This window comes from Cuculus canorus, chromosome 1, assembly GCF_017976375.1.
Source record: "Cuculus canorus isolate bCucCan1 chromosome 1, bCucCan1.pri, whole genome shotgun sequence".
NCBI lineage: Eukaryota > Metazoa > Chordata > Aves > Cuculiformes > Cuculidae > Cuculus > Cuculus canorus.
This window is the reverse complement of record NC_071401.1, coordinates 187,295,039-187,308,016: the sequence shown is the minus strand read 5'-3', so window position 1 is coordinate 187,308,016 and position 12,978 is coordinate 187,295,039. Positions and strand designations below refer to the sequence as shown.

At 37.0% G+C, this 12,978-nt stretch overlaps 1 protein-coding gene across 5 annotated transcripts in view; it reads right to left on the bottom strand.

The window, feature by feature from the left end:
- The window catches only part of IL17REL (interleukin 17 receptor E like), a 62,871-nt gene that overhangs the window by 16,067 nt on the left and 33,826 nt on the right, over window positions 1–12,978 (bottom strand). For 4 of the 5 annotated variants that reach the window (XM_054056899.1, XM_054056895.1, XM_054056898.1 and 1 more), the window contains 8 exons: window positions 12,474–12,588; window positions 10,927–10,971; window positions 8,649–8,788; window positions 8,420–8,491; window positions 6,131–6,185; window positions 2,981–3,144; window positions 1,110–1,157; window positions 413–470 (listed from right to left, as the gene is read on the bottom strand). In XM_054056899.1, coding sequence (XP_053912874.1) covers window positions 413–470; window positions 1,110–1,157; window positions 2,981–3,144; window positions 6,131–6,185; window positions 8,420–8,491; window positions 8,649–8,788; window positions 10,927–10,971; window positions 12,474–12,588 — 697 coding nt within the window. The remainder of the gene's footprint in view (window positions 1–412; window positions 471–1,109; window positions 1,158–2,980; window positions 3,145–6,130; window positions 6,186–8,419; window positions 8,492–8,648; window positions 8,789–10,926; window positions 10,972–12,473; window positions 12,589–12,978) is intronic. The other variant, XM_054056896.1, reaches the window with a different exon arrangement.

Here is a 12,978-nt window from a genome sequence, read left to right as displayed (position 1 = left end):
GGACAAGAGGGAGTGGCCTGAAGCTCCACCAGGGGAGGTTCAGGCTGGATATCAGAAAAAAATTCTTCACAGAAAGAGTCATTGGGCATCGTAACAGGCTGCCCAGGGAGGTGGTTGAGTCACCTTCCCTGGAGGTGTTCAAGGAACGGGTTGATGAAGTGCTTAGGGACATGGTTTAAGGGAGTGATAGGAACGGTTGGACTCGATGATCCAGTGGGTCCTTTCCAACCTGGTGATTCTATGATTCTATGATTCTAAGTAGCAAGCATAGAAGTAGCATGCAAATTATAGTCTCTTTGCTATAATTTACAAGCTACATGAATATAACTCACTTTTTGGAGAAGACTCATATCTAGTAACTGATTTAAATATTTTTCACAATTTAATATTATCTAATAAAAAATATATTTACCTGGAAACTCTCCATGAGCAAATGGACATCTAACCCAAGAGCCTTTTTTGGTTGTAAACTGAAAGCAGAGGAATCTATTAGGAAAACTGATTTTTCAGTTTCAATCTGTGCCTACAGATTCAACAACAGATGATCAGCACATTCCAGAAAGTTGCAGAAGGTGAATTCACAGCTTTCCTGGTCTATGGTATCTTCCGACTTTTGATTTAAATTAGATCCCTGAGTTCTTCATATGCTTATGCATATGCTTATTTTACAGAAACATGTAGTACCACTGATTTAAAAATTATCTAAAAGAAAGCAATAATATGCCCTTATTAATCTTGCATGGCATTCTTTTCTCAACTAGAGTAATAAAAGGTACTCCAGTAAATGTGCATCTATCCTTTGGATTACCAAATATGGAAAAAAATATACATTAAGTTTAGATGCTTCAGAGTTTGCATTGTCCTAAAACATTTTCCTGCTTTTCTTAAGCAAAGAAAACAAAGGACACAATCTGACATGTCCTATCATTGCTGCTGCACGTCCAAAGAATATCCTTTTAATCTAATCTTTCACATTTCCTTCACTCTTGCTTCCCCTTCATCAGAGTTATGAAATAAAGTATTGATCCTATACAACATTAGCAAATAATTCTTTTAAAGCTGACAGAAAGAGGTAAGTTAATAGGTGATTTACAAAAAAATCCCTTTACCTTCATGCAAAGCCTAGGGTGAGTGTCCACACGAGAATATTTAACCTGCTTGAAAAGAGACCACTCAGCATTAGCAAGTTTCATTAGTTTCACAAAATACATTACCCAAAATCTTCATATTTTGTCTGCTGAGAAAGAGACTGGTTTGTCCCTACACACAACACATGGCACTGGGACCAAACACCTCTTTTCTGTAACTGTTTTGAGGAGAACATAACAGATGTCCTTGAGTATGTCTACAATAGGGTCACAGAAAATAGTTTTGTAAGAGTCCACTCAGGTATGGAGACAGCATTGCCTTTGACAGAGAAAGCCCCACCCTAATTAAAAAGAAGAGTTGCACAGCTTTTGGGCCTAAGTCTGCACATGTGCATGATATTAGAGTGGGAGGCATTGTGTGGATTTACTTGGGGAGATGGCACTATGTGAGGAATCTCGGCAGTACTCTCCAGCACACTCTGTTCTTCAGGGTTACAGTACAGGAAATAGACCAAATTTAATATCAAAATTTTTAGGATGCATCAAAAAAAGAGGGGAAAATCATCCTGTTCGTGAATATTAATAAATACAGGAAAATATTTGTCATCTGTCATAAACTAATCTTCAATTATGTTCTGGGTAATAGATATGACCAGAACCATCCAAACCTCATTTTAGGCCTCTTTTTTTTTTTTCTTTTATTATTTTTCTTTCCTTTTCTTTCCTTTAAGCAGTGAGTTGTGCTTGCTGTCAGCAGATGATGAATCCCACAGAGACAAATCACATGTATAAAATTAAATATATTTGTTATTGTAAGATCAAAGCTTATGAAACCCATAAAGTGGTGATTCTGAACAATCACTAAACACTTGGCCAGGAGTTCCTAATTAGAAAAGTCTTGAGTCAGCCCCCTGAATTTCATGTCATCAGGATAATACTCATAAAGTTTCAAAATTAAGAAATTGTATGTGATTTTATTTGCCTTTTAAGTTGTTACCTCAAGTTTACTGGCTTCGCTCCACAATCAGGAAAGCCTGAAACCTACTTTTCAAGATGAAAGCCAGACTTCTAACCAACCACATAAAACCAGTGCATTCAGCATCATGAGACTTCAGATTGAAGTGTTAAGCAGTTCAAGATACATGCAATGAAAACCTTTTTCAACTTTGGAACATAAGTGCAGGAAGAACTGAGGAACCTGATATTTCAACATCCACAGTTTCAAGATATTGGACCAGTTTGAGGGAGATGTTTCAAAGACAACTTAATAGAGTATAAAACAATCATGCTCCACCCAGGTACCATTATGTCTCCAGTAAGATTTAAAGAGATTTAGCTTCATCTTCCTCACATTTTAGGTGTCTAAATGTTAAATAACCAAACGTGATCTCATCACAACAGACTTTTGTCATAGTCAGAGAAGAGAAAGAAGTACCTTTGGAGAAAAATCATTCCAAACTTTCTCACATGCCTATCTTCAGATACGAAGAGTTGTCTTCTCAATATGTCTGTTTCATTTATTTACTTTAAAGGGAATCCGAGACAAATAGCATAGACTTGAACACCTATCTTTTAGATGACAAAGTCAGGGCAGATGATTCATGACTTTACTACAAATGAAAAGCAGACCCTATCTACACCAAAGAATTTAGCGAACAATACTAGTACCACAGTCATCTCCACGTTTTGTTTCTTAATACTGAGTCAATCAGTAAATACAAGCTCTTTGAATAAATCATGTGGTTAGTTTACAAGAACTGACTGTGATTATGAATAATTTTCAGAAAAGAGAGAAATATGCTTAAAACTGTTCTTATTCCAAAGCTCTTCACATTAGGCCTTTTGTCATGACCTTCAAACTCACAGTTTGAATAAATCTGCACAGCTCTTACTTTCTCAGAAGAATTTTTGTAAGTATTCTGTATATCTTCACAGTGGTCGTTAGACTTCATTAACCTGCATAGGTTAACAATGACAAGTATGGGACAGGCTGGTTCCCAAGCCAGGGTTTGTGTCGCTGGATTGTAAACAATATTATCCCATAGCGCCTCCGTATCTGTGCACAAAGAGTGGAAACATTATTCAAGAAGTCTAAAAATGAATCAAAATTGTTCATAAATCTTGTACTCATACATGTGCTTAAAACTAAAAACATTGGTTTTCCATCTTTTTGCCTTTTTCACCAATCAGAACTGCAGTGCTTCATACTGTAACAGTGTAAAATTTGAATTCGTCCCAAAGAAGTACTGGCATTTACCAGACGTACTCAACCTGAGAGCTGTCTTACGTCTCCCACTACAGTAATAGATAAGCATCACCAGGGATGACCACTCAGCTCTTAAATAGGCTTCACTGGAAGTGCATTCTCTGCCTATCAGTCGTAGGGGGAGTGTAAGACAAATAAATTCCTAAGGGCCATCAGTTAGCTGTGTATGATAAATTGGAATGAATCCATACATTAGGGACTAGAGGTCATGGTGTTAAAGACTCAGACTCTTTGTGTCTTGTGTAGGACTTTTACAAGCACAACCTGTATATATAAAGATAAATTCAAGCCTTTATCTGAATAGCAAGAGCACCAATAGCAAACAAAGACATGCAAGTAATTCACAGTAATTTTTTTTACAGCATTTATGTAGATCTTTCTATGTATACTATGTATATCATAATTTCAGAGCTAGTCAATATGTATTTGGGGGCATCTAAAATAGGCGCCATCTTATTTGATTAGTCAAATTAGTCACTTTGTACTGACTTTCTTTTCCATTTAGCTGCACATGGATGAGAGACTTTCCAGCATGAAATTCAAACTGATATTTCAGCTCATACTTCAAGAAGTAACTTGGAAAGTCTTATATTTGTATAATAGCCAGAAGTAGGAGAAAATATGTATTTCTGCAACTATTTGTCAAGCAAAAACTTGAAAATGTGGCCACTTGGATGTTCAAGAGGAGTGAACAAATACCACCTATGGCTATAAAATGTAGCAAAGAAGCAGTGTCTACATCAAAGAGTGTAAACACCAGCTGTCCAGATTCAACTCCCGTAAAGCATAAGAGTGATTCCTGTTGCTTCTCTGATAAATGTCCTGAAACAAAACCTTTTGATATTTTATAATAGAAATCTTCCAGACTCTTTAATTCTGCCGAGTGTTTTGGTGTCTTAACTTTCTATCCCAAAGTGTATATATCAAAATACTGAAACTTTCTATGAAATGGAAATTTTTATTGTTTTTAAAAATCTGCTAGAAATTTTGATTTTTTGTTTTCAAAATGCTGTCTGTAATAAATTGGCATTTACTATAAAGCTAATATTCTGAGAATATTTAACCTGACTGCAAAGTCCTTGATCTCAATAGTTTTGACAGCTTTCACAGCTACATTCTGAATGTTATAGGAGTCTCTAATAATGGAGATATAATGCAAGTGTAATTCTAATAATTAAGAGAACAGCAGTACAATTAAGACTTCAATTAAGTAACTTCATTACTTCAATGATAAATGAGCGAAAGGAACCAATCTACTTCAGATATGTCAGAAAACAGAGCTGTAGGTTAGGAAAAAAAAGAAATACTTAAAGAGAAAACAGTTTGGTTCAAAAGCTGGAACCCCTACATACTTGAACAGCTGGGTGCTAGAGTCTGAAAAATTTCTTCAGATTCCTGCAAAAAGGATTGTTGTAAGACATTATTTCCTATACTCCCTTCCTTGTCAAAGCTGTAAGTTAAGTTTTCAATTTTAATTCTCCCTTTGAACTTCCTAAATGGACAGAAATAATCTTCAAGGGCTTCACTGTGCTAAAGCACATACTGCCCTTCCTCTCATAAAGTGTCATCTGTCCCCATAGGCATGATTCAACTGCAGTAGGAGAAGAAAAAGAAGGACAATACAGAAGGAAGGAATCATGAGATTCATGAGTCCAGTTTCTTGCACTTGCAAAATCATTCCACACACAAGAAAAAGGTAGAGATAAGAGAAAATTTGAAAGAAAATAACCTGTGCCCTATGAGACACAGCCTCATGAAGAACAGCTACTAAGAACAGAGGTTAGGATATTATACTGCCAAAGGCTTTGCTTTGACGTGCTTGAAGCCAGATCTGACTACATGACCTAGACAGAGCTTGAGTATACTTATAAGTGCGTAATTACATAGAGGGGAAAAAAAAATCTCTTTTTATTTAGCCAAACTACATTCCATTGCTACAAATGAATGCTAGTGTCACAAAACCTGTATTCTGCCACAATAAAATAAATCAGAAATGAAGGCTGAGATAACTAAAGACAAAATTGCTTCCATTTTAACTCAAAGAATGTAAAGGACTGCAGTGAATGTCTATACAGTTTAATGGAGTTTGAATGTCCTGTTGTGGGTTGGTGATTTTATTCTCCGTCATGTTTTTTCTTTTAAATCAAATACTGAAATACTTTCTTAGCATAGTCTGAGGAAAAATATTGTTGTACTTATGTTGGACTTAAGAAAATAAAACACTTTTTTCAGTCTAGGCTTTTTTCCTATCTGCCTGGTAAAACTGTCACTAAAGACCAATATGACTGCATTTTTTTTTCCCAGTTGCCACCTCAAACCAAGCTCTGTCTTTGCTGGAACATTTTCTGTGAATAATTTCCTTTCAAGTATGGGAACTACCACATGCAGTTAACTGTAATCATTTTCAACTCCCTGTTGCCTCCTTTAAATTGGGTATTGGACACCTTTTGCAACTCTCTCCTTGAAGCCCAACTCTCATATCAGCATCTCAAAGCTGAACTCAGTGGCTTTTCTTCCTTCTGGCTAGTTTGCGTGTAACTAAAGAAAATGTGGGAAATTACTAGAAAGTTACTTAATGTTTACATTGGCATATACTTTGTGAAAAGTTCAGTCTGAAAGGAAGTTATTTCATTTATCCACAGTATAACAAACCAATAGGGCAATTTCCTTGAGCTTTTGCAATGTGTGGGTTTTACCTTAGATGAATTTAAAATTGTGACATATTACTGGAGCTGCTGAAAATGACTCATGTAAAGAGTAATCACACAATACTTGCCATTTTCAAAGGGGCAAAGTTGTATCCTCCTTGCATCTGGGATTGCCAGCCAACCCTACAACCCAAAAAGTAACTGTAAGATAGAGATTCTCAAATATATCATTTTTTAACATTTCAGGTAGAATATGACAGAAAATCTTTCCACAAAAGAAAAGATTATAAGTGTCTTAGAAAGCCTTGGAAACAGTTTTTTAAAAGTTTGTTTTGCACTAGATATCTATTTTATTGATCATTTTTAGGGTGACTGGAGCCGATAGATCACATAATCCCTTCTAGCTCTATGTTCCTATTTCTGGGTGACATATTTAGCCCAGTTTCATTTAGGAAGAATTTCATTTTCATTAGGTTTCTTACAGTGTCATTACTTTCTAGGGGCATCAAAAGACATTCAAGAATCATAATATGAGATCTCCTGGCCTTTTTTTATGGTAAAGGATGTATTCTTAAAATCTGAGGACTAACACATAACCCAGTCTGTAAGTATACGTGCATGGCAGTTAATATACCCTAATTGTTTAGATTCACGTGTAAATGCTTCTGTTTCTCACAGTTTCCATCTGTTTGCTCAGAAACCTTATTGTAGAATTCTCTGTGTACGTGCTGAGGGGAATAATATCTTTCCAGTGACCTCATACCTTTCAGAGTGGAATAAAAAGAAACTACCCCTAAGCTTGGAAGAGACCTTGTGGTTCAACACTCATAGTAAGGGATATGATTTTAGATGCCTACAAAGTACAAATCTGAGTGTAACTAAAATGCCCAAATGACTATTACAGTAGCCATATGAAGATCTAGCCAACGCAGCCAGTGGAGTCTACGGTGCTATCCAGCACGTCCCCGAAATAGCCATCTACACTTTGTCAGTTGAGTGACTGCATTAACTAGACCTCCATTAACTAAAACAGTTTGCACATCTAATTCAAATGTAGATAACTACATCTGGACATCTGCATTTAGGGATCTTAATCTGCAAGGTAAACCATAACCCAAAACTCAAACTCACTGTTCACATAACTAGCTTACATAGCATCTTTATATCTTACCAAGATAATTTTAAATTGGTTTGGTGTCTGTTTATTCCTTTTCATGAAAGATATTCCAAAATCTCACTTTGCAGATTTTCAGAAAAAAAATCTGTATCTATCGTGAATATATTCATACAATGATCTTATCCTCCTTCACGCTTGTGGCTTTAACCTAAAAAAAATTGTTCTTTTTCCTAATAAGTGACCCTTCTGATGTGTATTTAGACAACAAACACATTTTATCTTTGCATGTGTTTTACCAGTCTAATGAAAGCATGTTTTTTGAGTCTCATTTATAAGATGGTCTCTCCATCCCCCAACTATTCTAGATTTTTATGTCGATCTTCCATTTGAATTAACCTTTCTTGATTATGGATACAAGAATTGCTTACAATATTTCAGAGAAGGCCTAGCCCATACTTTCCTATTAAATTGGAATAATCTAGCCCACTAGACCTTTTGTCATGTTTACATCATGCAAGCCTGCTAGTTTAATCATCCTGCAATGAGTTACACTCAGGTCTTTTTTCCTCCATTTCTAAGCGTGGATTGGCATATTAGAGCGAGACTTCTTTTTATTAAAGCAAGCACATGATCTTGCACTTCACACATTTCACTTCATCCACCTTTAGTTCTTTCATGAATTAAGATCTCTAGTCTCTTCCAATTATCCTGACCCTCTTGGACTTAGATTACACCTCTCAACTGTATTATCAGCAAATCTCATTAACATCTTAACACCTTTTGTTCCCACATCATCAATGAAAACATTTACAACAGAACTGTTCTAAGTGTAGTCCTTAAATAACCTTCCTACTAGCATAGCCCTATTCAACAGGAGTCCGGTTAGCCCTCCAGCTAGGTATTATCTACCATAAAAATCTTGTTCTCACCTCCAGCTTCCTCAATTCCTCTTTTAATTTCTCATGCAATACTGTATCAAATGTTATGCTGAAATGCAGTTAGATTAAATTTTCTGTATTTTCATTGCTTATAAAAAAACCAGTTGAATTAATCTTATACAATACTCCCCATAAATTTATGTAATGCTCATCCCATTTTCTTCTTATCTCTGTTTTAAGTAGCATTTAATAAAAAAATCTCTTAAACATTTACATAATCATAAGGTCAGACAAGCCTTAGTCAAAAACTTAGTTCTAGAGCCTTTCTCTACTGATTTCTTTCCTGATTTCTTAGCAGAAATCTCAGATAGAATTTATTTAATCAGAAACATAAGTATATACCAAGTTCCAGACTGTATTACCTCAATGCAAAGGCAAGGGAGCAGCTGAGAATATTTCAGAGAAACCGATTTTAAAGATTCCTTCCCTTTTATCTGAAATGAAAGAGATGGTCATGGATCCAGGACAGTAAATGATATCTAATAAAGATAAATAAAGAAGGCTCTTTCCTATAACTATGACCTCAATGAGCATTTCCACCTATGAGTCACCCCCCAACAGTTAAAAAAACTGCTTTGAGCTTTAACTCACGACAGCAAATGCGCCTGCATCTTCACAGGTAAACCATTTGTGGCACAGGCGAATATAATAATCTTGATCTTGAAGAAAGTTGGATACATTCACTGATATCATTTTCCTTGCCCTGTCTACATTATAATCAATCTTCCCAGCTGAAAAAGAAAATTCAAGCATGAAATTATCAAATTTGTTTCTTTATTATTTCATTATTTCTGATTTTTTTTTTGCTATAAAAGATACGGAACTTATTTCATACTTTGATGGAGATGAAATTCAATGTCTATAGGTTACTCTGGCTGTTTGACTAAATTATTTTTGTATCCTGACAGGTAAAGGTATCCTTACTTTATTAGATAAAATAATTTTGATTAGAATAAGTTTCAATAGTATTCGGTTTTAAATTATCACTGTCAATACTGAGAGGCCAGGATACCTTCCAGTTGTACCTCAACCTCAGTACATGAAATCTCATGTAGTTCATGTACAAATGCTTTAAATACACACACTAACACTACTATAAAAGCTGCTTAACCCAAAGTTGCAAATTCATTACATAGAGAATATGTGCAACTATGTTAAGCACATTGCCGGGGGAGGTGTTTGGAGGGATGTTTTATTATTTTAATACTCATAGGTATGCCAAAATCAGGATTTGGCAAATTAATTTTAATCTATTTTTGAGGTCTATCTACAGACAAACTATAAAACTAGCAATCTGATGCACGAAAAGGATGCAAACCTATTTCCAAAAGTTTAAGTATTAAATAGGTTGTCAGATCCTCCTAGAAGCTATGCTAAAGCACATGGAGGGCAGGGAGGTGATTAATGGCAGCCAGCATGGCTTCACCAGGGGCAAGTCCTGTCTGACCAACTTGGTGGCTTTCTATGATGGGGCAACAGCAGCAGTGGACATGGGTAAACTGACAGATGTGATCTATCTGGACTTCTGTAAAGCCTTTGACACAGTTCCCCACAACGTCCTTCTCTCTAAACTGGAGAGATATGGATTTGATGGGTGGACAGTATGGTGGATAAGAAACTGGATGGTCGTATTCAGAAAGTAGTGGTCAATGGCTCAAAGCCCAGATGGAGATCTGTGACAAGCGGTGTCCCTCAGGGGTCCGTACTGGGACCAGTGCTGTTTAATATCTTCATCAATGATATTGACAGCGAGATTGAGTGCACCCTCAGCAAGTTTGCAGATAACACCAAGCTAAGTGGTGTAGTTGCCACATCGGAAGGATGGGATGTCATCCAGAGGGACCTGGACAGGCTTCTCCCACAGGAGAAGTGGGCCTGTGAGAACCTCATGAGGTTCAACAAGGCCAAGTGTAAGGTCCTGCACCTGGGTCAGGGCAATCCCTGTTTTCAGTACACAATGGGGGATGACATGCTTGAGAGCAGCCCTATGGAGAAGGACTTAGGGGTGCTGGTCGATGAGAAGCTCGACATGAACCAGCAATGTGCGCTTCAGTCCAGAAGGCCAACCGTATCCTGGGCTGCATCAAAAGAAGCGTGGCCAGCAGGTCGAGGGAAGTGATTCTGCACCTCTGTTCCTCTCTTGTGAGACCTCATCTGTGTCCAGTTCCGGAATCCTCAACATAAGAAGGACATGGAGCTGTTGGGACAGGTCCAGAGGAGGGCTACAAAGATGATCAGAGGGCTGGAGCACCTTCCCTATGAGGACAGGCTGAGGGAGTTGGGCTTTTTGAGCCTGGAGAAAATAAAGCTCAGAGGAGATCTTATAGTGACCTTCCAGTACCTGAAAGGGACCTACAAGAAAGCTGAAGAGAGGCTATTCGTAAAGGCTTGTGGGGATAGGACCAGGCGGAATGGGTCTAAACTGGAGAGAGGCAGATCTAGACTGGGCATTAGGAAGAATTTCTTCACCATGAGAGTGGTGAGGCACTGGCACAGGTTGCCCAGGGAGGTTGTGGCTGCCCCATCCCTGGAGGTGTTCAAGGCCAGGTTGGATGGGGCCTTGGGCAGCCTGATTTAGTGGGATGTCCCTGCCCATGGCAGGGGGGTTGGAGCTAGATGATCTTTAAGGTCTCTTCCAACCCTAACTATACTATGATACTATGATATCTTTATCTGCTATCTAGCGTTTCTATGTCAACACAAATAAACAGATTTTCCAGGGTATTAACTACCAACTACACGGTAATTATAAGTAATGCAGGTTGTAAATCATCATTTTCTTTCCTGCTTATTCAGCTATGAAAACATATCATTGTATAGGTAACCAGAAATACCTCACAGCTTTAACTTATACAGAAGATCAGCTCACCCGAACAAGCCGGAATATATTTTCCCAAATCACTGTTTCTGCAATCTGTAAAACAGAGGTTTCTTCAGTGCTGCATTATTTACCTAACTGTGTAAATAAACTGCCAAATTATCCAATAGCTTCCCATCAGGAAAAATACCTCTTATACCACCTTATAAAGACAGATTTACATTAATTTCTAAATAAACATCAAAATAGAAAAGTGCTCTTACTACATACATAGTTTATATCGAAACTCGTCTTAAGGAGCTAACTCACCTAGGATATATATTGCATTTCTTTACCTGGTATGTAACAATAATTTTAATCATCATCATCATCATCATCTTTCCTTTAAAACTACCCCTGTTGTTTCCCAGGCTTATTCCTCTGTTATAAATAACTGTGTGGTTTTGCTATTCTGACTTATAAAGGAAAACCCTATTTAACTTCCAGGGAGCTTACCAGAATTAGAGGCCAGGGACACTATCAAAACTAATACTTAGTATTTGTATCTCCAGAACTTAAACCTTGATTTAAAAAGACTAAATCAGCTCATAACGTGTTGCCTGCTCTTTTCACCTCTCCGTACTTAACTTGGTATTAGAGCAGCACTTTGCACTCATTTCCTCACACAGTTCTTTTCCCCAGAGAAATATTTCTTATTTTCATTTGTTTACTCACCCTTGTCAAGTGTCTTAAAACTAGGCTTTATAAAATCTTATTTCCCTTTCTTATTTCCCCCTCTCTTTATTCACAAAGTAGCTATCTAATTCAATAGTGAACTGGGATTTGACAAGATAACAAAAAGCTTTTTAAATACAAAAAGGCTTTATTTCCATAAGAACATGAAACAACACAATGTCTGATTCTATGTGCAAAGGATGATGGTGTATCAAGGGGCAAGGGCAAGAGCCACCCACTCACAGGCTCTGGAAATGGGAATGCAGGACAAGCCCAGGCACTGGACTGAACCAGGAATCTCATTTTGGTTTTTGCACTGCGATTTGATTCACTTGTCTCCACCAGCACACTGTATCTTGGCTGGAACACAGTGCTTAATCTACTATTATATGTGTTTGGTAGGCACTCTACTCCAAAAAGAGGGAAAAATGCTATCTCATCCAGTGATATGGTAACAGGCAATAGAACAGCTAGCTAATGAAACTAAAATGATATTTCTTTACAGTTTCTTATTAAGTTTTCCTCAAATCTCTGAAACCACTTTTGGCCTAACTGTGAAAAAAAGCAGAGGCTCCATCTTGTGCACAGAGGGCGCAGAGACCTGCAGGCAGAGAGAGAGCATGTACCAATCACAAGAAGTCAAATTAGGACAAACCCACAGTGTAGTTCAGTTTTCTATGTGCTTTTAGATAAAAACTCAAGTCAGACACGCACAAAAATAAATCATCAAAATGTAGAATAAGACTGGTCCTGGCATATGTGATCTGCTGTTGGTTAGATCAGTGTATCCCAGAATGTGATTTGGCTTTGCATTTGAGAGTTATTGGTCTTTACCTTTGAAAAGATGCCTAATGAAAAACATCTGGTTTAAGGTGTTTCCCTACCTTCAACATAGTATTCCTGACTCAGCTTGACTTCGCAGAAATTTGGTACTGTTTTCATGGTCACATAGATATGTTGTGCTACATTGACTTCAATGCAATTGAATTGTACCTGTACCTGTTCAAAACATTTATAAAATCAAATTTGTGCATGACTTCCAGAATAGATGAAAAACACTAGTTGTAATATTATTTGTTTAAATATATTTCTATTTCTATGGAACATTAAGCAGTCTCAGATATTATAGCATTAAGAATATAAAGCAGATATCACTTAATGAAAGGGTTTCAGAGACTGTCATTACTTCTAATCCAGGATGTTGCTATCCTTTTCACTTCCATAAGTCCAAATATCTACAAGTTATCAAATAATTCTAATAGCACAGAAACACAGCAACCCGAAGTGTATTGAACTTCAAGAGCAATCCATTCATTCTACTAAAACGTCATTCATACTACCAAAAGTCCCAGTTTGTAGGCATTCTACAAGCACAAACTCTTGCAGAAT